This window comes from Neopsephotus bourkii, unplaced genomic scaffold (genome assembly GCF_033783945.1).
Source record: "Neopsephotus bourkii isolate Nb327-2 ecotype Australia unplaced genomic scaffold, CSIRO-AGI_Nbou_v1 NB_1542, whole genome shotgun sequence".
Taxonomy (NCBI): Eukaryota; Metazoa; Chordata; class Aves; order Psittaciformes; family Psittacidae; genus Neopsephotus; species Neopsephotus bourkii.
The window spans coordinates 1716649-1741720 of NW_026902018.1; the positions used below are offsets into that span (position 1 = coordinate 1716649).

The following is a 25072-nucleotide window of genomic DNA, read 5'->3' on the forward strand; positions in this document are numbered from 1 at the left end:
CAGTGTCCATGGGCTGAGCATCCAAGGTCCAGCACTGCTGGGTGACAGCTCTTTGGGTTGGTGGAGGTCACATTAGGTGTTTGCCTGTGTCTCAGGTGGCTCTTCTGTCCCTCCTTCCCTGGCAGCACAGGCATCTTTGCAGTCACCAAGAAAACACCAGTGGATCCTGGAGGTTCCTTGTGTCTGTGAGTAATGTCTGGGTCCATGTGGATGTACGTGTTGAAGATGGTGCATGTATGTTGTGATCTGTCATGTCTGTGCAGAGCTCATCTGGGGAGAAGGGATGCTTTGCTTTCTGGAGAAGGTGGAATTGCCCTTCTCTTGTCTGACTTGACCTGCCACCATCCCACCAGGCAGGTTGGTCTGGTGCAGTACCAAAGTCCTCTGGTCCTGAGTCTCCTGGGGACAGAGGGGTGAATTTCCCACAGCATGGAGCACCATGCAGATGCAGATTGCCTTTCCATCTTCTCCCTTTTCTTTCTGAGTCCTGTGGACAGGACAGCAAGGGTGCTATGTTAAAATGGTTTTCTGGAGGGTGAAGGAAAGATGCATGGAGAGGAGGAAAGTAGGCTGGGATGGGGTGGGAAGCAGGTAGTAATTCTAGATCGTTAGGACAATGGCACAGAGAGCTGAGGCAGTGGTGCCACTGGATTTTTGGAGCTTGGGACTGTCATACAGGTCGTGCCATTCCCAGATCTCCTCCAGCAAGGGCTGTGGGCAGTAGCCTCCTGGGGCAGGCTTGATCTCCCTCCCAGGGCACTGTCTTGGTGTGCTGGGGCTGAAGAGCTGCTCAGGGCCCTTCACCAGCAACGTGTGTTCCCAGGGGCAGGGGATGGTGCAGCTGATGGTGCCCCATCCTCTTGGGATCCATCCTGACACATGGGGCTCTGCCAGTTTGTCACCAGCTGGTGACCAGTTTGTCACCAAAACCAGTGCCCTGCACACCAGCCATGTAGAGCTGCACCCTCTGGGCTGAAAACCCATGTAGAGCTGCACCCTCTGGGCCTCTGCTGATGTGTGCAGGAGGGTGAGGGGAGGAAAGGACTGCTGGGGGTTGGAGGGGAGCCCCTGGGGCTCTTCTGATCCCTCCCAGGCCAACCTCACGTTCACATTGAGTTGCTCAGGGAATTGTCCTGACCCTCAAGCAGGTTCTGAGCATCCCTGAAGGGTGTCACAGCTCCATGGGCTCTACCTGGCTTGTGGCTCTTCCCCACCATCAGGACCCAGGGCCTGGCTGCGGATGCAGGGATGGAGTTGTGCATTCGTTACCCCTCTCTCCTACCCTGCTCTTTCAGCTGGAGATGCCTGGGCTGAGCATGAAGACAGATGAAGAACTTAGGGGTGAGGCCCAGGGTCCTCCTGACTGTGCTGAGGTTGCACCCTGGGGCCACCTCCCCTTTCTCCTTTGTTTTCTAAAGCAGCAGGTATTTGTTTGCTCTGGGGCAGGTGGCGGCTGGGAATGAGCTGGTTCCTTTCCTCTTTCTGTCTGGCTTTAAAACAATAAACCACACTGACTGACTTGCTACCTGCTGCCTGAGCCTGCTGTGCTTCCGGAGCTGGCTTCAGCCCCCTGCCTCCTCTCTTCCCTGCTGCCGGTGGGAGGCTGATGTGGCCCTGCCGGGGTCTGAGCCTCATCTGCCAGCAAGAGAGGTGCTCTGGTCCCTGCCAGAGCTCCTGCTACCCTGGGCTCACAGCCCGTCCCATCTCTCCTTTGGGGGGTCCTGTGTCTCCCCTCTATCCCCCTTTCTCTCTTCCCACCCTCCTGCATCCTAGGGATGGGGAACGTCAAAGGCTCTGTGTGGGCATTGGGTTCCTTCAGGGCACCCTGGGGTGGGGGAACCCCTGGTGCAAGTGAGGGCACGGGGCGCGCTCCCTGCCCTTCTCCCTGGGCACAGCCCTCTTGGGACCTGCCTCCATCCGCATCCCAGGGGAGGCCCTGCAGTGGGGGGGTGCCGCTGTTCCCTCTGGAGCCTACCGCCAGCGGGAAGGCTCAGGGACCCGGGGGAGCCGCGCCGCTGCCTCCCTCCCTCCCCGCCGCGCCCGCCTTTATAAGCGGCAGCGGCGGCAGAGCCCGGTGCAGCGGCCCGCGGAGCGCCGCCTCCGGCACGGCCCGGCCCGGCCCGGCCAGGCTCGGTTCGGCTCGGCCCCGCTCGGCTCGGCTCGGCTCTGCTCGGCCCGGCTCGGCTCGGCTCGGCCCGGCATGGGCTCCGCGCACTCCGTGCCCGCCGAGATGCGGGAGCTGGCGGACAGGACCGGCTGTGAGTACGGACCGCGGGTCCCCGGAGCAGGGGCCCTGCCCGATGCTTCCCCCCCACCCCAAACCGCGGAGCGCTGCGCAGGGGACAGGGATGCCCACGGGGGGGGGGCTGCAGCATCGCACCGGGGGATGGAGGCGGTGGGGGTGTATCCGTGTCACCAGGGCTGGGGGATGCGGGGTGCAGCCGTGTCACCCCCGTGCCGCACCGCACCGCACCGCTGCCGGCAGGGACAGGGAGCGTGCACATGGGTGAGCCCCAGCGCTGCCCTGCCCACCCCCGGCACTGCTGCAGGGAGCTGCGGGCCCCCCTTCCCGCGCTGCTCTGCCCCAGAGCCCCCGGTCCCCCTGCAGTGCTCGCGGCCCCGGTGCGGCGCTAACGCGCGGTGGTGCGGGGAGAGAAGCAGCGGGGTGCAGCAAGGATGCGGCCTGAGGCTCCGAGGTGGAGGTCATCGCTCCAGGATGCCCCCAGACGTAACCGGCTCTGGGCACAGGGGTCGGGATGCTCCCGCCTGGCTCCTCCAGCTCCTGCCGTACCGGGAGCGGGTGGTGATGGAGGGAGGAGGCAGCGCTGCCCGTGGACAAAGGATGTGTCGGGGCTGACAGGGGCCATCAGCTCCCCCCAGCCCTGCCCCTACTGATCCCTATGGTCACATCTCCCTCCCCTCTCCTCCTCCTCCAGTGAGGGCTGAGCACGGCAGCACCCACTGGGGTGACCCCAGCCCTCCCTGCAGGAGCCCCGGGGTGTGAGCAGCAGCTCAGAGTGGGAGAGAAACTGCCCCATCCCTGGCAGTGCTCAAGGCCAGGTTGGACACAGGGGCTTGGAGCAAGCTGCTCCAGTGGAAGCGGTCCCTGCCTGTGGCAGGGGTTGGAGCTGGAGGAGCTTTAAGGTCCCTCCCAACCCACTCCGATCCTGTGAGGTTTTCGGCGGGGCACCAGCACCTCGGGCACAGGCAGCGCTGCCCGAGGCCTTCCTGCAGCACCTGCCCATGGGGGGGCACCTTCCCACGTCCGGTGTCCCCGTGAATCCACCCGGAGAAGGGCTCACAAAGGCATCACCCATGGAAACCAGAGGCCGGGAGGGGATGGAAGTGAGCCCCATGGTGACCCCCATGGCCAGGCTGCGTTCCTGGCAGCGCTCACAGGGCTCCCTGCCACCGGGCTGGGGCTGCTGCTGCCGAAACCTGAGGAGTGCCCGTTCCTGACAGGCTGCTGCTGGGGATCCCAGCCCCTTGGGAGCTGTGGGGACGGGACAGGGCTCCCTGCGGGTCCCCAGATGTGCCCATGGTGCGTTCCATCGCCTGCTTCCCATCGTAAAGCTGCAGGGGGCACCCATGGCTGCTTGGGGCCGGTGGGGTCAGTTCCATCCTTGCTTGATCATGAAGCTGCAGCAGAGGCGTCCACCCTGTCCTGAAGCAGCTCTTCTGGGACAACACAACCTGTGCGTGCACCCCAGCTGCTCTTGCAAGGCAAAACCCATCACAGTGCGGGGCCGAGCCCCTCCAAGCTCATCTCCCCTTTGCTGAAGCAGCACAATCCGCTGCAGGCTGGGAGAGAGCAAACCCAACACCTTCAGTTTAAACGCCGTTATTTCCCCTTACAGCACCAGCTGCGGCGCTTGGGCACGGGCCTGCAGCATCCGAGCGCTGGGGCTGTTTCTCAGGGATGCAGCAGCCCTTGAGCCGCTGCCCTTTGTGCCGGTGCAGCTTCATCCCTGGCAAGCAGCCGAGCGCTGCTGCCCTGCGCAGGACAGTGCAGTCCTCAGGGACCCGCCTGCACCGCAGCCTCGGCTCGGGGAGGGGGACCCCCGGGTGTGGGGATGCAAATCCCTCCTCTCTGCCTTGCAGATGGGGGCTGGGGGCTGGACCAACCGGGAGCATCCAACCGGTGACGCCGGGTTCTTGTCGTGTCCTTGTCTTGGGATGCGTCAGAGAGCAAAGGGTTCGGTGTGCAACCAAGGGGCAGATGCCAAAGGCCTGGTGGCCCAGCTGCTCCCATGGCGACGGTGATGGTGTCGAGGCAGAAAGCGAAAGGTCACTTCTCCATGGCCAAAATTGGAAAGCAAAGTGCAGAGAAAGTTTCCATGGGGATGCGGGCAGCAGCAGCGCCTCGCACAGAGAGGGATTTGGGGAGGAAAACACCCTATGGGTGAGCTGGTGCCCGTGCACCCAGGAATCACTGCCTCAGAGCCAGCGGGTTCAGGGGGCACCCCCAAAGCCTATCCAAGGTGGGCTTAAATGGCCTCATCCTGCAAACCAGAGCGGGCACAGGGCCCCAGCGACAAGCACAGATGGGTTTTCCAGTCCATTACTGGAGGTCTGGAGATGCTCAGCCTTCCTGATCAATACAGGTTCTATTTCAAGGCTGGGAAACAACAGAAACAGAGCAAAGGACATTAATGAAAGAGAGAAGGGAGCCAGCCCCGAGCTCTGCACCGACCTGTTGGCCTTCGGCCACAGCAGTTCACTGTTTGCAACCCCTTTGGGATGGCACTGGGAAGGGCTGAGGATCAGTTGCTTGGCTTCAGCCAGGGCTGCTGCAGGCCTATGGGTGCAGCTGGGGCCTGGATTGACTCCATCCGCTCCCACAGACAAAGCTGGGAGCTGCTTCCTTGGCTCCTGGGAACGGCCACTGTCAATATTTGCATGGGAGTCGGGCTCTGCGCGTTCTGGGGCTCTGCAGAGCTTGGTCATGGCCTGTAGAGAGTAGCTGGGGAACATCACAGACCCTGACTCATGGGGGTGAGGAGGAGGAAGGATGCTGCTGAGCCTCGCGCGGTCCCCAAGGGGGGCGGCTGGCACCCCAGTTCCAGCCCTGGGGTGATGCTCTAGGGTGCAGCCACACTGCCCAGGGGCTGGGGCCTCCCCACAGCTGGTCACTCCTTTTTATCAGTGTTATCTATTTGAAGGGTGGGTCTGCAACCAAAGACCCTAAACAGGGAGGTGGGATCCTGCCATGCAGCCCCCAGGGAGTTTCATAGGATCATGGAATCCCAGCTTGGATTGGGTTGAAGGAGCCTTAAAGCTCATCCAGGGACACCTTCCACTCAACCAGGTTGCTCAAAGCCCCATAGGGCTGCATGGAGCCACCAAAGGGAAACAGGGACAGGGACATCTGTGCCTAGAGGTGTCCAAGCCCCTGCGCTGCTGCTGGGGGAGATGCAGGAGCCTTTTGTCTATTGCTGGTGGGCTTTGGTGGTGTTGCCAGGGCACAGCCCCTGTGGTAGGTGTTGGTGCCCACCTCACATCGCTGGGCAGGACATGGGTGCTGCAGATGGGTCCCTGGGTGCTGCCCTGTGCCCGGGATGCTCACACCCCTGCATCACCTCTCTCTGTTCCCCCCACAGTCACCTCTGAGCAGATCGAGCACCTGCACCGGCGCTTCAAGCAGCTGAGCCAGGACCAGCTCACAATCCGGTACTGCGCTTCCCGCGGATGGGAATGGTGATGGGGTGGGGGGGATGTTTGGATCCCCGGGCTGTGAGCAGGAGCGTGTCCTGCCCCATCATCCCATGGCCCTGCTGAGCTGGTTCTCTGCAGCGTGGTGTTAGTGACATGAGGAGGTGAGACAGCGAGGGGTGACCCAGGAGCAGGGCATCACAGCATCCCAGCCTGGGTTGGGTTGAAGGGACCTTAAAGCTCCTCCAGCTCCAACCCCTGCCACGGGCAGGGACCCCTTCCACTGGAGCAGCTTGCTCCAAGCCCCTGTGTCCAACCTGGCCTTGAGCACTGCCAGGGATGGGGCAGCCACAGCTTCTCTGGGCACCCTGTGCCAGCGCCTCAGCACCCTCACAGGGAAGAGCTTCTGCCTTAGATCCAACCTGAACCCCCCCTGTGTCCTTTTTAACCCCTCACCCCCCAGCTCTGAGCCCAGTTTCAGGGAGGGCAGTGACAAGTCCCTACACAGCGGGGTTTGCAGTTGCCCTTTTCCCCCTCCTTGACATCGTGCAGGCTGCTGTGCTCCAAAGCCAAACTCCACTTCCCTGGGGAAGCTCTGGCGCATCCCATGGGTGTCCCCAGCTCAGCTGCCCTCTGCCTCCCCACCACCCACAGGCCATTTCTCGGCTCTTTGCTTTATAGCAGCCCAACAGCAAAGCACCAGCACAGGCTCAGCCCGGTGCCTGCAGCACAACGGGGTGGCAGCGAGGGTGCTGTGGGGTGCGCAGCAGGAGCTCCTTCTCTGCCCTTATTGAGCCTCATTTGGGATATTATTCCTGGGAAAACTCTGAAAACCATGCAGGCATTTGCCTTCAGAGAGCCCCAGCATCAGCTCCGTGCTGCTGTGTCCCAGAGTGTCCCAAAGAGCCACTTCAGTGGGACAAACCTCCACCAAGCACAGAGGGATGCAGTATGGAAGCAGTGTGGCCTGTCCTCAGCCTGAGCTGGGGCAACAAGGGGGTTCCATGGCAAACCTCTGCATACCCAGTGATGGTTTTGGAAGGATGGGGTCAGAGCTCCTGCCCAAGCCCTGCTGTGGCGGCGGCAGCATCTCCCTCCTCCTCAGCTCCCTCCCACTTCCCTGTTTCCTTTTGGCAGCAAGGAGAATTTCGACAGCATTCCCGATCTGGAATTCAACCCAATCAGGGGGAAAATCGTCCATGCCTTCTTCGACAAGAGGTAAGGACAGCCCCAGCACTGGTTTATGCTCTGCAGGGATGCGACTGGGCAAAGACCTGCTTAAAGAGTGGGATGGAGCCAGGGTGGGAATTACAGCCACAGAGATGAGTCCTGGGGATGAAAGAGTCCTGAGGCTTTGCCAAGGGCTCTGTGGGGGCAGAGGAGGGTTCTGGCTGTCACCAGCAGCGCTGCTCTTGGCAGGAACCTGCGGCAGGAGTCGGATGGGCTGGCGGATGAGATAAACTTCGAGGACTTCCTGACCATCATGTCCTACTTCAGACCCATCGAGATGAACATGGACGAGGAGCAGCTCGACCGCTTCCGGAAAGAGAAACTCAAATGTGAGGCTTGGGCAAAGCTCAGGGCTTGGGGGCATGGGGATGGGTTAGGGTTAGGGTGATGGATGATGGATGGAGGGATGGATGGATGGATGGATGGATGGAGGGACGGAGGGAGGGAGGGAGGGAGGGATGGAAGGATGATGGATGATGGATGATGGATGGGTGGATGGATGGATGGATGGATGGATGGATGGATGGATGGATGGATGGATAGATGAATGGAGGGATGGATGGGGGGATGGATGAATGGATGGATGGATGGATGGATGGATGGATGAATGGAGGGATGGATGGGGGGATGGATGAATGGATGGATGGATGGATGGATGAATGGAGGGATGGATGGGGGGATGGATGGATGGATGGGTGGATGGAGGGATAGATGGAGAGATGGATGATGGATGGATGATGGATGGACGGATGGATGGATGGATGATGGATGATGGATGGGTGGATGGATGGATGGGTGGATGGAGGGGTAAATGGAGAGATGGATGATGGATGGATGGTGGATGGATGGATGGGTGGAGGGATGGATGGATGGATGAATGATGGGTGGATGATGGATGGATGGATGGATGGCTGATGGATGGATAGATGGATAGATGAATGGAGGGATGGATGGAGGAATAGATGGAGGGAGGGATGGATGGATGGACGGTGGGAAGGGGCCCTCTGACCCTACCATGCTTTTCTCATCCCTCCCAGTCCTCTTCCACATGTACGACTCAGACCATGATGGGAAGATCACGCTGCAGGAGTACAGAAATGTAACGTATGGTCCCTCCCACCCCATCACCACCGAATCCCCAGCCCCAGCCTTGACCCCCTGCCTTGTAGGTGGTGGAGGAGCTGCTGTCAGGGAACCCCCACCTGGAGAAGGAGTCGGCCCGGTCCATTGCCGATGGGGCCATGATGGAGGCAGCCAGCATCTGTGTGGGACAAATGGTGGGAGCTGGTTCCTTGCTCTGTCATGGTACAGAGGCACCGAGATGGCATCGAAATGGGGCTGGGAAATGTCCCTCCTGGCTGGGCGTCTCCCCTGTCCCCAGGGCCATAAGCAAACAGCCCCACAAAGCATCACCCTCAGTGCTTGGGGCTTTAATGCTTGTTAAAAAGGCAGCTCCGTGCAGCCATGGTGTTTCTGGGAACCAATCTGGGGCTGGCCATAGGGCACGGTGTGGGGCCATCACTGTGCACCCACGGGAGACTTGTCCTATGCCCTGGTCACCCAGTGCCCCATTGGCCCTATAGAGCAGCTGTAACCTTTTCTCTCTCGCTGCCAATAGGGACCAGACCAGGTCTATGAGGGCATCACCTTCGAAGACTTCCTTAAGGTTGGTGGCACCTCCACTTGTGTCCCCTGGATGAGGGTGCCAGGGGACTGTAGGGACCCCCCCACCCCGCTCACCCCCTTCCCCTTGCAGATGTGGCAGGGGATCGACATCGAAACCAAGATGCACGTCCGCTTCCTCAACGTGGACACCATCGCGCACTGCTACTGACCCTGCCCTCCTGGCACCCGCAGGAGGAGCAGGAGGAAGAGCATGAGGAAAGGAGGAGGAAGGGGAAGAGGAGTCTGGAGGAGCTCCATGCTCCTGGCACCAAGCGCTATGTCCTGTGTGCCTGTCCCGTTGTGGGGCTGCCCTCTGCTCTCTAGAAACATAAGAGGGTTTTATCTGTAATAAAAGGTATTTCTCTTTTTAATCCTTGCTGAGAAATACTCCCTCCATCCTCCATCCCTCCATCCTCCATCCATCCATCCTCCGTCCCTCTGTCCATCCATCATCCATCCATCCCTCCATCTATCCACCATCCCTCCATCCTTCCATCCACCATCCATCCATCCATCCTCCGTCCCTCCATCCATCCATCATCCATCCATCCCTCCATCCATCCACCATCCCTCCATCCTTCCATCCACCATCCATCCATCCATCCATCCATCCACCCATCCTCCATCCCTCCCTCCCTCCCTCCATCCATCCATCCATCCATCCCTCCATCCCTCCCTCCCTCCATCCATCCATCCATCCATCCCTCCATCCCTCCATCCATCCATCCATCCATCCCTCCATCCCTCCATCCATCCATCCCTCCATCCATCCATCCATCCCTCCATCCCTTCATCCATCCATCATCCATCCATCCATCCCTCCATCCCTTCATCCATCCATCCATCCATCCATCTATCCATCCCTCCATCCATCCACATCACAAGGCCTGGGGGGGGTCTCTCCCTGTGCAGAAAGCACCCACAGATCCTGGTTTTCCCACAAATCTGGATGCTGAGCCTCTGCCAAGTGCTGCTCTGGGGAAGGAGCTGCCCAGTGTGCGCTCTAAGGGGCTGATCCCCATGCCATGGGGAGTGTGCTCAGGCAGGGATGGGGATGCTGAGGGGCACCAGCTGAAGGCAGCATCCTCATCACCCGGCAGGGCTGTTACATCCCCCTCTGCATCCCACGAGATGCTCAAGGAGGCCGTGGCATGAGGAATAACCCCAGTTTAACCCCAAACCCATGGATGCACCTTCCTGTGTGAGACCACACTGGGGCCCGGGCACCCCCATGCAGGCTGCAGGGATACAGGGACGTGGCAACCGGGTGGCTCCTGCCCCCACATGTTCCCAGTAGAACAAGGCACAGGAGCTCAAGGTCTGTTTACTGGTATTAACGGGGGCGGATTCCCAGCTGGAGCTGGGAAGCGAGGGGGGAAATGAGAAAGGGCAGTGCCTATTTTTAGGGAAGCTGGAAAGATTCTGTTTGTTTTATCAGAAATAGCTTCCCCAGTGGGACAACAGCACCCCCCCCCCCCGGCCAGCAGTGCCTGCAGGAGGATGGATAACCATGGCCAGCCATGGAGAGCCCCCTCCGTCCCCCCAAGGGCAGGCAGTGCCCGGCCTCCCCCTGGCTCAGAGCCTGCTGCAGCTTTGCCCCTGCTCTCCATCCACAGCCTCTGCACTGGAGCAGCTCAGCCAGCAGCAGAGGAGCCAGTGAAGGCCTCTCCATCCCTGCAGCCCTTAGAGCCCTGCCCTGCTCCAAGCCACTGAGGACAGGCTGGGGCTGATGCGGCTGCCGAGGGAGCCGCAGGGATGGGGCTGAGCCCGGTTCACAGCTCCATGCATGGGGATGCTGCCACGTGAGGCTGGCCATGGGCAAAGCCATGGGACCCCCATGGTGATGGGTGAGCCCTGGTGCATGGTGCTCAACGTGGGCTGGGTGGTGGGAGCTGGGGCTGGAGGTTATGGAGGTCCCAGCTCTTGCAGTGCAGCCGGTCAGGACCTGAGGGCCTTGTTCTGTGTGTGCAGGGCTCTGGGGCTCTTCAATGGGGTTCTCTTGTTCCTTGGGACACCTCCATCTCCTGGGCTCCTGCCCAGCTGCGCTGCACCAGCACCACTGGGCTGTGCCTGACCCCCCAGCTGAGGCTGATCCTGTTCCTCCTCCTGCCTGTGCCAGACCCCATGCTGCTCCCTTCTGCCCCATGCACCCAACATCCAGGTGCTCCCCATACCCCCACGCTCTTTTCCTCCTCTTCCCACAGGAATTCCTGCACAGATGCTGCAGACCTGTCCCACCCAGACCAGCTCCAGGCTCTCCTTGCTCCTGGCAGCAGTTCTGTGGGTCTGAAAGGCCCTTTTCCATCCCTGAAAGCCCTGGCTGCTGCTGCTGGCTTGGTGGTCCTTAACTTCATGGTCCCACTCTCCCTCCACATGGGGTTTGCTCTTACTGCAGGCAGCGAGGGCAGGAGGCCTGGATAAGAGGGGACTTTTACCCCTTGCGCTGTTCCCAGCTGTTTGGTTGGGTGCTGTGGGAAGCAGGGACCGTGGGGAAGCAGGGGCAGGACCCAAAGCAAACTGCCCACAGTGTGTTCTGCCTTCCCTTGTGCTTGTCCTCGCTGTGGGAAAGGGGTGGAGTGGAGAGCAGGAGGGAGAGCGGAACGGGAGGGACCTGGGAAGACAAAGCTGCCCCTCAGCCCAGCAGATAGAGCCCGGGAGCAGGAAGGGTCCCTCTGGGCAGGCAGGAGCATCGCTCCCAGTGGCAAGCCAAGGCAATAAGAGCAATACTGATGCTGCAATGGAGCAGAACTCACCCTGTAACGTGCAGGAAAACCCGGCAGAGCACTGGGGAATGCAGCTCGGGTGATGTCTGTGCCACAGAGCACCGGCAAACCCTGCAGAGCCCAGGGCTCCATGAAGGAGCATGGCTGTTACAGGGCATGGGGAGAGCTGCTGCGCCCCGTGGCGTGGCACTAAGCTCCACTGCAGGCCCATAGTGGTCAGCAGAGGGGATGGAGAAACTGCGGCTGCTTTGCCCCGTGCTGGGAAGATGAAGGCAGGCTGATAAAGGCTGGGCAGGGTCACAGAGAGCAACGGGAGCAGCTCCGGAAGAGCAGGACCAAGCAACCCCCTTGGCCGCAGGAAGGCAGAGATCAAACAGCTCCCCAGGACCTGGCTTCAGTGGGTGCCTGAGCCCAGACCCCCCCTTGTGCTGGGTGCACCCCCAGAGCGTGAGCAGCAGCTCAGGGAGGGGATCCTGCCCCTCTGCTGTGCTCTGGGGAGACCCCCCCTGCAGCCCTGATCCAGCTCTGGGGCAGCAGCACAAGAGGGACCTGGAGCTGCTGGAGCGAGTGCAGAGGAGGCCATGGGGATGCTGCGAGGGCTGGAGCAGCTCTGCTCTGGAGCCAGGCTGAGAGAGCTGGGCTGGGGCAGCCTGGAGAAGAGAAGGCTCCTGAAGGGGAGACCTTAGAGCAGCTCCAGTGCCCAAAGGGGCTGCAGGAAAGCTGGAGAGGGGCTTGGGACAAGGGCCTGTAGGGACAGGCCAAGGGGAATGGCTTGAACCTGCCCGAGGGGAGACTGAGCTGAGCTCTTAGGCAGAAGCTCTTCCCTGTGAGGGTGCTGAGGCGCTGGCACAGGGTAGAGGGGGCATAAAGAGGTATTGTTTGCACCCCTGTGGCTCCCTGGCACCCTCATCTCTGGACACGTACAGGAAAGGCAGGGAAGGGGAGGAAGAATCAGAGCCCCCCTTGGTCCCTCTCTGCACAAAGAGCACTGTTCCTCCTCCCACCATTCCTCAGTGTCAAGAGAGGGGGGGCAGAACAGAAAATGCTGGAATTCCTCCTTCCCCCCTGCTGAGGGACTCAAGGACACAGAATAGAAGCAAAAAGCTTTTTCTTGGGGCCTCTGCTGCTGCCTCGGACCCAAACACGTGGCAGGAGAGCACAGCGCTGCAGCTGAGCGCCCTACCATGTCCTCCACATCAAGGCTGCTCTGCTCTGCATCACCCATCGCTTCTCACTGAAGACAGAGCCCTCCAGCCTGGTGGCAGCTGGAGGCTGCGATAGAGACATCCCCTTTGATCACCCATTCTCTTTGGAGGATAGGAAGGGAGAAACTTCTATCAGGGATCCTTCTCACAAAGACAATGGATACTCCTTGCTAAGGATCACTGCCGCCAGCAACAGAAACCAGAAGTCATTCTTGAGGCTCTTCATCCCTTTGGTGATCCTTTAGCTGTCCCCACCAACCCAGCCCATTTAACAGGCACCAGCCTGGCACGCTGTGCCACGTGTGAGCCTTCACCTGCAGTCTAACCTCTGTGGGGTCAATCCACAGCACTGGTCCAGCATGTCCTGACCGCAGCTCCTCACCCAAACCTCTGCCCATCAGCCCCAGGCACCACCCGACACAGCAGAGATGCCCCCTTCTTAGAACCACAGAACCAGTGGGGTTGGAAAAGACCTTTAAGATCATCAAGTCCATCCTTTTCTAACCCATGGCACTAAGGAGCTTCTGAACACCTCCAGGGGTGGAATTCCACACTGCCCCGGAATAAGTCCTCTTCCTTGTGCAGCTACATGGAAACCCTCTTGAGCAATAACCTTTGCCTGGGGTCTGCAGAGACAAGAGTCCACCTCTGCCCCTACCCACCAGACTGGCAGCACTAACAAGTGCCCAGATGGGACATGCAAAGGTGGCATCTCTCCAGTGAAGCCCAGATGGTGACTGCATTCCTGAACTCATTAGGAAAGAGGTTCCACTTAAATGTCACCTACCCTGGTGAAGATGGGAACAGTCACGACTGCATTTGCTACACTCCAGCACCCACTCCAGAGCAGCATTAATGACTATCAGCGAAATAGGACATCCCTTTTGAGAAACACCCACCATGGATACTCTCCAAGGGCCTAAGTGCCCTCATCTGCATTATGAATGCTAGTTAAACACATACACAAACTGCTGTTGTGGTGCAGCCCTCCTAAATGAATTCCAGTGAGAGGGAAACCAGACCAAAAGGACCGCCCTCCCATCCACTACTGCATCCAGACCCCAAGCCGTCTAAATGGTGCTATGGGGACCAGAATTTCTTTCACTGGAGATGATGGCAAGCCTTCCAGCATGTGGATGGGGTGATGTTTGGTCCCCAATGAACTGACTCATAGCTCTTCTCTGCATAAGAAAGCAAACACCTTGGTAAATGAAGGTGCAGCTCAGTGACTGTGATGGTCAAGGACCATGATCAAGGAGGCAGCAGGAGAGGTGGCCTCCAGGAAACGGGCTCAGCACACACAGAAGACAAAACCTATCTGCTCCTTGCAGCAGGGAGATGAAGAAAGAACAAAGCTGGCCCCAGATCACAAAGCAAGATAATGGGAGTCAAAGTGGGAACAAGCCAAGGGTGTATCCAGTGAGACACGGCAGCAGGTCATGGCTCAAGAGAACAATGACGGTGGAAGCGCTCTCTCTGCTCAGCCACAGCAGAAGTCCTGGGCTTGCAGCAACCACAACAGCACTGATGCTGCAGAAACTCTTTCTCAGACTAAATGTCCATGACACCGCTTGCTCCATCAGCAGCGAAGGGACGGAGCTGCCTTCCCAGAAGGGCAGAGGAAGAAAAGAGATAAAAAGACCACAGCTTCACTGGTCAGACTGATGCCTGCCCCTTGCACTTCTTGTGGAGTCCATCGTGAGCAGAAAGCTCACAAAACCAAACCCACAAGTGAAAGTTGGCCGAGGGGGCATGGGAAACCACCCCAAGACAAGGAATCCCCATTGAATGTGTCCCTCTCCAGGCAGGAGGCTGCAGCATGAAGCTCTCCAGGGCCTGCCTCAGGCAGAAGGGTTGGTGACAGTCCAGCCAGCCCCAATCCTACAGGTTCCGGCACATTCCCTGCACCCCACCCCAACACTGTTCTTCTAAATGGATTCCATTAAACCAGCAAAGAGGTGTTAAGTTAAAACTTAACCTCAGTTTAAACTCATTTACAAGGCTTGCACCAGTAAGTTCACAAGGGCAAATCACCCCCATAAAATAGTTTTAAACCAGTAAAACAAATCCATGCAGGGTATGTGCTCTTATGCACTAAACTGGTTCTACCTATGTCAGTGCAACTGGGGTTTAAGCTAAAGCCTTACTTCTCAATTTCATCACATCTACCCTTCAGCCTGGATGCTTCTCCACAGTGCTAGTTACCCATACAGAGGGATTGCAGCCAGTTCACCCCTTCAGCTCCATTACTCCAACATGAGTAGTTCCCAGCTTAGAAGCAAGGACAGTGCTGGAACCCCAAGTTTCTGTGGAAGGTGCATGTTGGAAGGGCATGATCCAGCAACAAACCAGCCTGACCCCAAACCTGAGCCACGAGAGCCTCTTGCAGTGCACAGGGGTTGGTTGATTTTGTGAACAAACCCCTCACAAACACATTACAATTAGAAAAAATTTAATTCTGTTGTAGAGACTTACAAAAATAATTTAATTTAAAATCACTGTGATGCGTGTGGGCTGCTGAGTGTCCCAGCATCCAGCCTGCCCAGGGCCACCCTTCCCCTCCCTCGCCATCATCACCCCCTCTCCCAACCACCTTTTGCACATGGACCTGTTCTCAGACACATTCTGATGCACCCCAAGGAAAATCAGAAGGAGCAGCTCGTTACAAGGAAAGAATTCCAGCCACATGGCTCAGCAGGATGCTTCTCCAAGTCCTTGGTGGTTATTTTCTCCTCTCAGGATATGCATGAACTCCTCAATGTGCTCCCAGCCTCCCAATACCCCTACAGTTTGCCACTCGGGGCTCTCGCTTCCTGACTACGTCCTCTGCCAGGATGGGATCAGCAGTGTTGCTCCCACAAGCAGCAGGAAGGAACACTATTTACTGTTCCCCTTCTCTCCATTCCACCACAGGTTTTGTTTGGGCAGCAGCATGTTTTAGTGTTAGACCCTTTCTCTTGTTTGTATCCCCAGGTTTTCAGCAGATGCTCAGCCCGCTCCACGTGCCCGCAGCCCTTCTTTCTGGCTCTTATCCCATGTGGATCTCCTTTTTGCCTTCGGCCATGTACTTGGCAGAGGGCTGGACCTCAGAAGCCAAGTAAAGTGAGTTACCTAAATGTTATCATAGGGAACTGCAAGGCCAATGTTGTAGTTGTAACCAGTCACTTCATCATAGGAAGAGCGGCAGATTGGAAGGACACTTTCTCCAGCCAACTGGTCTGCTGAGAACTCGTAGGCATAAATGATTCCTCGATACCTGCACAAAACACAACCAGGACACATCATTTTATATGGCTGAGTTACATATTCCAACAAGGGAATCAAAGTTAGAGATCGCCATGAAGAATCAGAATCTGATGCTCCAGAAACTGAGTATAAGTCTCTTTTGCACTAGTGCAGTTTTAACAGAGAAAACTCCCTCCTGTCTCCTGCCAGGGACCCACGAAGCCCTGGAAACAAACAGTGAATCATTCACTTCAGCACTGCAGAGACATGACTGTCATCTGCTGTAACAGTTCTCATCTGTTCTGGAAGGGGGGAGGTAAGTACACTGGAGATTGGTAGTTCCATTAGACATGCTAAGAGCCATCTAAGATGGAAATACCAAAACCTGAAGCAGAAATACCTTTCTGCTAGTTTTCCTTTAGCAGGAGGTATCACTACTAATATTCAGAGCAGGAAAGGGCTGCATTCCCAGTCTGGCTTCAGTGGCCTTTACATTCCCCTGCTGAAAAAGAAGTGGTTGGAAGTAAAGAGTCAATTCATCAATGGGTTTTGAAAGCCTTATCTTTAAACTTCTTTTTGCTATACCTTCTCTATTACTGGATCATGACCTGGGTGCTTAGTGGGCCACTTTGCTAAAGCAGATCTTCCCAGTGCCACAAATCCCACCCCTCAGAGCTGGGATACTCACTTGTGGTGCACAGTAAGGTCATCATCCGTGATGCTGGTGCCTGGAAGACTTTTCTCATCAGGGATGTTCGCAGTGATGAGGCTGTGAGAATTAAACCACACGTGGCGGACTGGATGCCTGAAAAGCAACCCACAGCACCGGGTGAGGTGACACCTACATTACCTTACACTTGAAATCCAAGCGCAGGAAAGGAGTTGCTCTGGATTAAGTAAGAACTAATTTAGAACAGCGCCCTCTCTACGGAGAGAGGCTGGGAATCGGCACTTCTCCTCTTTTCCGGAGCAGATGGACGCAGCTTTTACCCCCATCTAGTGGGCTGTTACCAGAACACACGTGGGGTTCTTCAGTCTGGAGAAGAGAAGGCTCAGGGGGATCTTATTGCTCCCTACACCTGCCTGAGAGGAGGTCGGTCTCTTCTCGAAGTAACAAGTGACAGGACAAGAAACAGCCTCAAGCTGCACCAGGGCAGGTTTAGATGGAGCTGAGGAACAATTCCTGCCCCAGAGGGTGCTCAGGCATTGGAACAGGCTGCCCAGGGCAGGGCTGCAGGCACCGGCCCTGCAAGTGTTCACACCCCGTGGAGACGAGGCCTCAGTGCCATGGGGCAGTGGTGGCCTTGGCAGTGATGATCTTAAAGGTCTTTTCCAACCTGGCTGGTTCTGTGGTTCTAAGACACTTGGCAGCACACAGGCTGCAAGGGACGCTGGCTGCCTGCTTGCCTTGCTGCTTTAAGGCCTGCTTTCCCAAAGGAGGGAATGGGGACATTCCCAAAGGAGGGATGAGGACATCCCACTGAGCTATGGCTGATTTAGAAGTGCACTGTGGCACAAACTAAGAGTTCTGCTCTCCATTCCTTTTCCTCTCACTGTGAATGGACTAATCCTGAACCACTGTAACAGCATTTACTGTTCAAGCAGGAGTAATTTATCTTCTCAGATTAAAGATGGCTCACCTCCTTGTCTCCTGTCACCTCTCTCTACTCCTGCCCCTGCTTTCCATTCATGACACCTGGCTGAAGGCATGGAAAACAATACGCACACACCTTCTTACCCAAGCAAGCCTTTCTGATTGAAGTGATCCCTTCTGATCCCTATGTAGATTAAACAGTATTTTAAATGTTCAACCTAATGGTTTCACTTTTAGTACACCCCAAAGCTCAGATCTGCCCTCCTTCTTGGCATGCTCATTAGTGCTGCTCCAGGAGACAATCAATGCAAGACTGTCCTTAATGCATCAGCCACATCACAACAGGCTTTATAATTCACAGGGTCAAAAGAGAAGGTGGTACCTGCCATTAATCAGTGACAACTCCAGCTTGAACTTCTCTGACTGTAAATACCTCATCTAGCAGAAGATGCATTAAAAACAAAGTTATCGGGATTTATCTGTTCATTTTAGTAGGGTTATCACTCAGGCTTACAAGGGACTAAATCCTGCGGGTCTTCATTCAGACAAAGCCCTTTGGAACCGTGCTTTGAGCAGGAAATCATTTGGCTGTAGCAACCAACAGCCTTCTGACAACTCCAGGATACTCATCTCTGCTTGTACTTGCAGTACTGCACTGCTTGTGCTCTCAGTACAAACTGGTATTTTAATATTTAAATGAGTTTAAATTTAAACACCAACCTGGATTTGAGTGAATGTGTGGATGAGGTGAATAGAAACACAGGGATTGCGTAAGGCTGTAGTGCATAGAGACAGCCAGAACCAGTCACTCTGAAAAGCAACAGCCAGGAGTCCAGCACTTTAAATCCAAGTTTCAATAAAGTAAATACTGGATGGGGATGGGGCAGGGAGAGGACAAGCTGGCCAGAGAAACCGGGGCTACTTGGAGCAATCTGGTCTAGTTGAAGATGTCCCTGCCTGTGGTAGGGGGGTGGAACTGGATGAGCTGTAAGTTCCCTTCCCACCCAAACCAGGCTGGGATTCTATGTAAAGACCACAAAATCACATGTTTCTGTGATTCTATGATCTTCATGAGAAATGCAGGGAAAACAATTTCCATGCACAAGACTCCAGGTGGGGAGGCAATCTGTTCCCAAATCACACGACAACAGAACTCTCAGACGCTTCAGACAGGGGATGTCATCATTTCGGTCCTGGATCATCCCATTCCCACATTCTTCCTGTCTATCAGATCCTATAAACACCCTTGCAACAGGACCCTATGCAGACAAAATTACCTGGCATGCATTTCCCAGAGCTTGGTGCCCATCCGCTGGTCCCACACACAGACCAAGCCCTCTTCTCCTCCACTGACGATCTTCCAGTCATCCATCTGGACCGCAGACACTCCTAACTGGTGGGCATAGAGGGAGCACAGGGATTCACTTTTGCGGAGGTCGAACACCCTGACCCTAAATGAAAGCAAAGAAAGGACAGAGATCAAACCAGCTCTGGGTTCTGACAACACAAGTACTTTTTGGGGCTATGAAAATAGATCTACTAGGACAGCAGTAGTCCCATGGCCACTACAGGACCACAAACCCCATATGATTCACACTTCTCACCACTGAATTTTCACTCTGGTTTCTATCAAAGATTTTTTGAGTCAGACTCAAAAATCCCTTCACAAGACATGGGTGATATAAAATGTAAGTGAAATTTGGATAAAGTTCCTTTATGTGTACCTCCTAAAACACTAGCATTGCCTTGAAGCACGAAGTCCTGTGTTTTGGGCATGCTGCTAACACATCCTCCCCCTTGGTACCCAACCCACATCCACTGTGGCTGAGGGGTAATATTATGAGGATCAAGGAAAGGGCTATTATTTCAAAGATTATGGAAGAGACTAAATGTGGCAATTTGAAAGGTAAGTCAAGGGAATTAGAGGTTTATACACTTGAGTTCATCACCAATATTGAAACAAAGCTACCCCAAGCACCCAGCAATCAGTATCTCTTTGGATTTCAAAACCACAGCTCCTGACTGCGGGTGGCTTTCAGGTACATCTGGTTTGCAGAAATTATTGCTCAGTCACACAAAGGGTTCTGAAGGGAAACGTATTGAAGACTCAGCTAGTAGCAGAACAGTAGAGTTCAGGATTGCAACCACTGCAACAAGTCCACAAAACCAGTTAAAGCTAATGGTGTCGAGTTTTAAGCCCAGCACATCGCACAAAGGAGTATGATTTTTTGACCCTGATATATTAAGAGATCAAGTAAAGTACGTAAGTGAATTAAAATAATAATGCAGCAAGTGAAAACAGAAGGAGAAATACTGATCTCAGATTTGGAAAGAAGCCAGAGAAAGTTCCTCCCAGCTGATGGCTATCGAGAGTGAAACCATCAGGTACACATTAATGCCAGAAAAGGCCAAAACACACTTGTTCCAACACATTAACTCTACTTTATTCCATACCCCTGCTATGATCCTAATGGTGTTGCAAGTCTTTCCTTTTCCTTTCTCAAATGAAGATTGCATCATATGATTTTACAAATAACACATTTCAGCCACTGAAATAAAAGGCAACAGAACAATCCAAAACTCCAACAGAGCAACATCCATCTGACATGTGGAAAAACATGCTGGAACAGAGCGAGGAGCATGCTTTGTGTGGCTCTTCAGTCACCCATAGGAAAACCCCATCACAACAGCTGCTGATGGTGAAAAGGACTTCTTGCTTTCTCCAACTCCAGCAGAGAGAAGCTTTGGCTACCTATTAGAGCTGTGTTTTGGGTAAGGATGGGGTATTTTGGAAGTGTTCACACCCAGCACTCTCCCTGTCTTGCTGCATGTGTTCTGCACAGCAATCAAAGCTCCTTCTGTTTGGTAAGCACTGCTGGAAACAAAGATCTGATTGTGCCCTGGTTATTTCATTAGCAAGGACCCAGGTTTCAGGCAGGTGTCCATTCTGGCACACCCTGGGAAGAATCAGAGGCACACTTGAGTTGTTTAGATGTGCTTTAACAGAAAAAAGGAAAAAGCATTTTGCAAATTTAATGTGATGCTCTAATGCAGACCTGGCATGGCCCAGTGTCTCCTGCCTCAGCAGCTGGGCTCAGTGGGAGCACTTCAGATTCATCCAGGTTCAAGGGAGCTGTGAGGAAGGTATTCTCATGACCAGGCTTTGATTCTGCTGTTAGAGTACCTTAGAAGCTTACTTGCCTTTAAGGAGAGCATGGAATATGCGTTTTGCTCCACACCCACAATACACTGGGCATGCCATATGTTTGCTTTCCCAAAGCTATTCATCACCATAGGTAACACCAGGAAAAAAGGTGCTGTTGTGCAGTGCATCAACACACACCCCCTGTTAATCAGATCTCTCTGAATAAAAGAGTAGCATACACTAGGGAGAATGTGAACTTAATTCAAGCAGGAAGTTTTCCCACTGGCCATCAGCAACCTGAACTCCCAGGGCAGGGTCCCTATTTAGTACACTGCTCCATAACAGGGCTATGAATGTTTAAGTCTCATTTACCTATTCATGCTCTTCCTGCAGCAACACACAAGGAAATGACCTCTGAGATACACATGGCCTTGCCTCCTGCATGCCAAACTTATTTGCTGAACTGTTGATTCCTAACTTCTTGCAATAGTGATCCCCTGAGCTCAGCCAATGCTTGAGCTGAAAAACTGAGCCTTCTGGAGGGGAAAGAGCACAGAGATTTAATATAAAGGGCATAAATTTCAACCTCACTTAAGAGATACCAAGGCTGGATGTGGTCCTGGGCAACCTGATGTAACTGCTCCTTCAGGGGGGCTGGACCAGACGACCTCTGAAGGTCCCTTCCAACCCAAACTGTTCTATGATTCTACATCAACTTTATTAACTCTCCCATCATTGTGCAAGAGATCAAAATTGGAGGTGGTTTTACCGGGGTGCTTTGGAAAATCAATTATCTGCTTTTAGAAGAAGAAAACCCCCAAAATTGCACGGTTTCAATTACGCTTGTCAAACTTCAGCCACTTCCTTAACCTCTTTGCTGAGGAAGTGTGAGTTTTGGTTGTGCTGCCTATTTGCTGAGAAGGGAAAAAAAAGCTGTTTGACAAAATAATCATTTTTGCAAGCTGCTGCACTGGCGGGACAGAGGTCTGGGATTTGGCAAAGGGAAGTATCCGCCTTACAATCTGATACCCACCACCACACCAGACCACCACCTGCAGCCCGATGCCCAGCGCAGAAAGAAGGAGGGAAGGAACAGGGAGCCATTAGAGACTGGCTCCTCGCCATCCCACATCTCCTTTGGTGCACTGGATCAGACCCCACAAATAACTAGCCAAAAAAAGAAAATCTAAAAATTGGACTCAAAGGGTCTTTTTAAGCACTTTAATCCTTTCGCACTGACTGTTCCCAGCGCGTCCAATCCTGGCACCAGATATTGTGCTGGGAAAATCCTACTCCCCAAGCCAAGGAGTTAAAGAGAAAGCTGCTAATCAGCTAAATAGAAGCTGGAATCTGTTCATATGAAAGTCTCTTTTTTTTGTCACCTGAGGGACATCACAGTGTTCCGAAATACACTCTTGACATCATTTGGCAGACGGACCCATCTCATCCTACATGATTCATCCCCTAGGTTATTTTTTTAATATCAGAAAGTGAGCTTTTAAATGCCAAACTCATTTTGCGGGTGGTGGTGGGGAAGTGGAAGAGATTCCAAGTGGTCTCGCTGGGCCGTACACCAACTGCGTCCACCAAATGGCTTAAAAAGAAAGTCTTCCCATGGAGCTTTCTGAAACAAAGCAAACTGGCAGCCACATCCAACTATTACCTAATATTTTGTTCCTGAAGTTCATGCAGGCTGCTTTTGAAACATTAGAGGAGAAACTAATTCTAGCAGGTCCAGATGTAGGACAGCAGGATAGAAGCAAGCTAATTTGAGATGGGTTACAGGTCTTGGTAATACCTACCTTCTGTCTTTATTGCCTGTTACAAGCATGTTTGGAGGACTGTTCTGGAGGTTGACACATGTAAAGTCACCTATGGAGTTGCCCATCTTCTTCAGACACTGACTTGTTTCCAGATTGTAAAGAAGAATCTGGTAGAAAGAGAACAAACACTGGCTAAATTTAGCAGGAGCACAAGTACATTTTGCTGCCGTGTGAAGTAAAGCAGAGTTCTTACCATCAGAGATGGTAAACAACCAAGATACAGAACTATCCCTGTTAAGAAGGGCAAGAACACCCTCAGAAAGAAGGAAACCAAGTTTCACAATGGAGTCATCAAGAAGCAAGGATGCAAGGCTCTTGCCAACCACTATGAGAAGGTATAGGTCTCAGGCAGGCAAAAGAAGCCATGGGGATTTTCTCCAGCTCAAATTTTTAAGGCTTCCATGGAAAAGCAAACAGTTTCTTCACCAATTTTAATATTTGAGAGAGTAAAGGTAAACAAAATTAACATTTTGAAGGTTTAGACAGATGGACTGTGCAAGAAAGATTCAATCAAACACAGCAGAAATGGAAGAGCAGAACTGAACAAACACCGCCGCAGCGCTGACAGGCCCTGCTGATGGCTTCTGTGCAGATCACAGCACACACAGATAAAGAGAAACATTACATCTCAAGTGGCAGTTCAGATGGGGAAGGAATAAAAACAAGTCTGACTTAAGCAACATCCAAGACGATTCGACCAGAGCCTGGAAGAGGGTATGTGCTCTCTCCCTTCTGTTCAGCTGCCTCCCCAGTGTGCAGTGATCAGTTTACTCACGTTCACTGTCTCTCCTGTGGGGCCAGAGGAGATTCAGTTATTTGGGCTTTTCCATTTAGCAGAGCAAATACTTTTAGAAGCAGAAAAACGTACTGGTCAAAGCCCAGTGGAGCTCAGCACAGCACCTGGGCTTCCATAACCCCATAAACATCACCGAATTTTATGGTGATGCTCCTTTAATTTAAAAGAAACCTATGACCATGAAAAGAGCAATGGGAGTTAAAACCTCAGAAAGAACTTAGGGCTTCCAGGGCAACATCAGCATGACTATTTCAAGGAGACATCAGTATTCTTAACTTGTACTGTTCTTATCATATCCACATGCAGCTTAATGAATATTCCACTATCTGTACGTATCATTTCTACATTTGCCACAACAGCAGTAGTGACACAGCCTTTTACTTCCTATGTCTGCAATTTCAGTAAGCATCTGAAATGTCAAGTTAAGAGAGCAGGAGGGGATCATTTTGTGATGGATGCCTCTAGGCAATAGGATTAAAGCTTCATAAAAGTCTAGGAATACAGCAAAGAAAGGCAGAGAATTTGCAGGCTTCCTCCACCTGCTTTTTCTCCCAGCTAAAGAGCAGGCACAGTTTTATTCAGACATGACAGCAGCTCCCTGCTAGAATCAACACATTCATACCTGACTTCCTCAGTTGCTTGTAATACTTATCATCTCCCAAGTCGTTCCCTTTCCCAGCCCTGTTTTTGTGAAGCTGCCTCAAGCAGCAATCTTTAGTATGCAACTTTTACCTTCAAGACCCTCAAAATTAAAGCAATTTTACCCAAGCTCTGTAAAGCAAAGCAGACTCCAGCTTTGCAGGGAGACTTTGGACATAAATGTGGCTAAACACAAATTTAAACTTCCATAGCTATGAAAAAGTTGCTACAAGCTGCCTGAAAACATCAGTCTTGAAGGTAAAGAGCAATTTACAACCTGTTCTCACTTGCAGCACAGCTTCCAAGTGCTCACTCACCAAACCCAGAGATAATGATGTTCTGGCAAGGTACCCTGTGCAGTTTTCAGTGCAAAGGAAATTAATATCTGTGCCTGGCAACCAAATTTCTCCTTGGAAAGTTTGGAACAAAAGACAAAGTCAATAAACTGCTGAATTCTACTTAGGAACAATAAAAGCTCGGGTCAAGAGCAACGTGTTCCAGCTCCCAGTTGAGGCTGTGAACCAGCCCTTCCCAGCTGTACACTGAAACTCCAAAGAGGGACAAATGCTGCTTTCTCCAAAGTCCCCTGGGGCTAATACTTAGAGTGAACATCCATAAACTATTAATTCCTCTAAATGCCCATAGCTCCCATCTATCCTATAAACATGATACAGCCTTGAAAATTCAGTTATGGCCGTGAAAGACTACAATGAAAAATTGCTTCCATACAGCATTTAAACACTCCCCTGTTTTACACACTGGGGCAGATAATTACACCTCCTGCTTGAATGCTCCATTTTAGACCTGTGGCAATCCTCATATATAGGTAGCACCAGCCAAAGCATTATTTATTTCTTCTCACACAACTTGTAGGTGGGCACCAATTTAAAGTGTCTGCATTTAAGGATGACAGTGTAGAAAAAGAAAGGTTCAGATCCACAAAACTGGAAGGAAAGATTCTGTCTCAGCTTCTACCCCCTCCAATTCCTTCTTTCCCCATGTCAGTCTCCCTTCTTTTAAAGACTGTTGGGTTAGTTTTGATGCACGTGTGTATTTGTAACCAATTACTCCTATCATTGGAAGAAAGATTCTCTTTATGATTTTCCACATCCAGGTTTTGCCCATCTTTAAACTCAGCTTCTGTCTTGAGTGCTTCTATGGTCTGTAAATGGATTTCAAAACCTCACCCAGACAAACTGACAGGTAAAGAAACAGAACTCAGAATGCTTCTTGAAGTCTGCATAATAATTACTTGAAGACAGAGGGTTTAAAAGCACACTGATGACAGTCCTGAAGTTGCTAGGACACTTCTGATGAGCTCTCCTACAGCATCCCAAGGCAACAAGGATTTTCTTTACAAAGGCCAAGGAGAAAT

At 53.4% G+C, this 25072-nt stretch overlaps 2 protein-coding genes across 5 annotated transcripts in view; one reads left to right on the forward strand and one right to left on the reverse strand.

Moving 5' to 3' along the window:
• The first annotated feature begins 1967 nt into the window (after window positions 1-1967).
• TESC (tescalcin) lies at window positions 1968-8918 on the forward strand. Of its 4 annotated transcripts, none has more exons than XM_061370418.1 (9): window positions 1968-2106; window positions 2192-2258; window positions 5601-5670; window positions 6790-6870; window positions 7150-7211; window positions 7920-7981; window positions 8052-8159; window positions 8501-8548; window positions 8639-8918. In XM_061370418.1, exons 2-9 carry the CDS (start codon window positions 2201-2203, stop codon window positions 8714-8716), a joined length of 567 nt encoding a protein of 188 aa, XP_061226402.1. In that variant the 5' UTR covers window positions 1968-2106; window positions 2192-2200; the 3' UTR covers window positions 8717-8918. The 4 variants fall into 4 exon arrangements, with proteins under 4 accessions (XP_061226402.1, XP_061226403.1, XP_061226400.1 ...); XM_061370416.1 differs by having other exon boundaries at window positions 1973-2106; window positions 7072-7211; XM_061370417.1 differs by having other exon boundaries at window positions 2037-2111; window positions 2187-2258; window positions 7072-7211.
• A 5992-nt stretch (window positions 8919-14910) lies between these two features.
• Window positions 14911-25072, reverse strand: part of FBXW8 (F-box and WD repeat domain containing 8) — a 54359-nt gene continuing 44197 nt past the window's right edge. The window contains exons 8-11 of the mRNA XM_061370533.1: window positions 22242-22369; window positions 18572-18745; window positions 16389-16505; window positions 14911-15731 (exon numbers count right to left, since the gene is read on the reverse strand). Of these exons, the coding sequence (XP_061226517.1) occupies window positions 15587-15731; window positions 16389-16505; window positions 18572-18745; window positions 22242-22369 (564 nt within the window). The 3' untranslated portion in view covers window positions 14911-15586. The remainder of the gene's footprint in view (window positions 15732-16388; window positions 16506-18571; window positions 18746-22241; window positions 22370-25072) is intronic.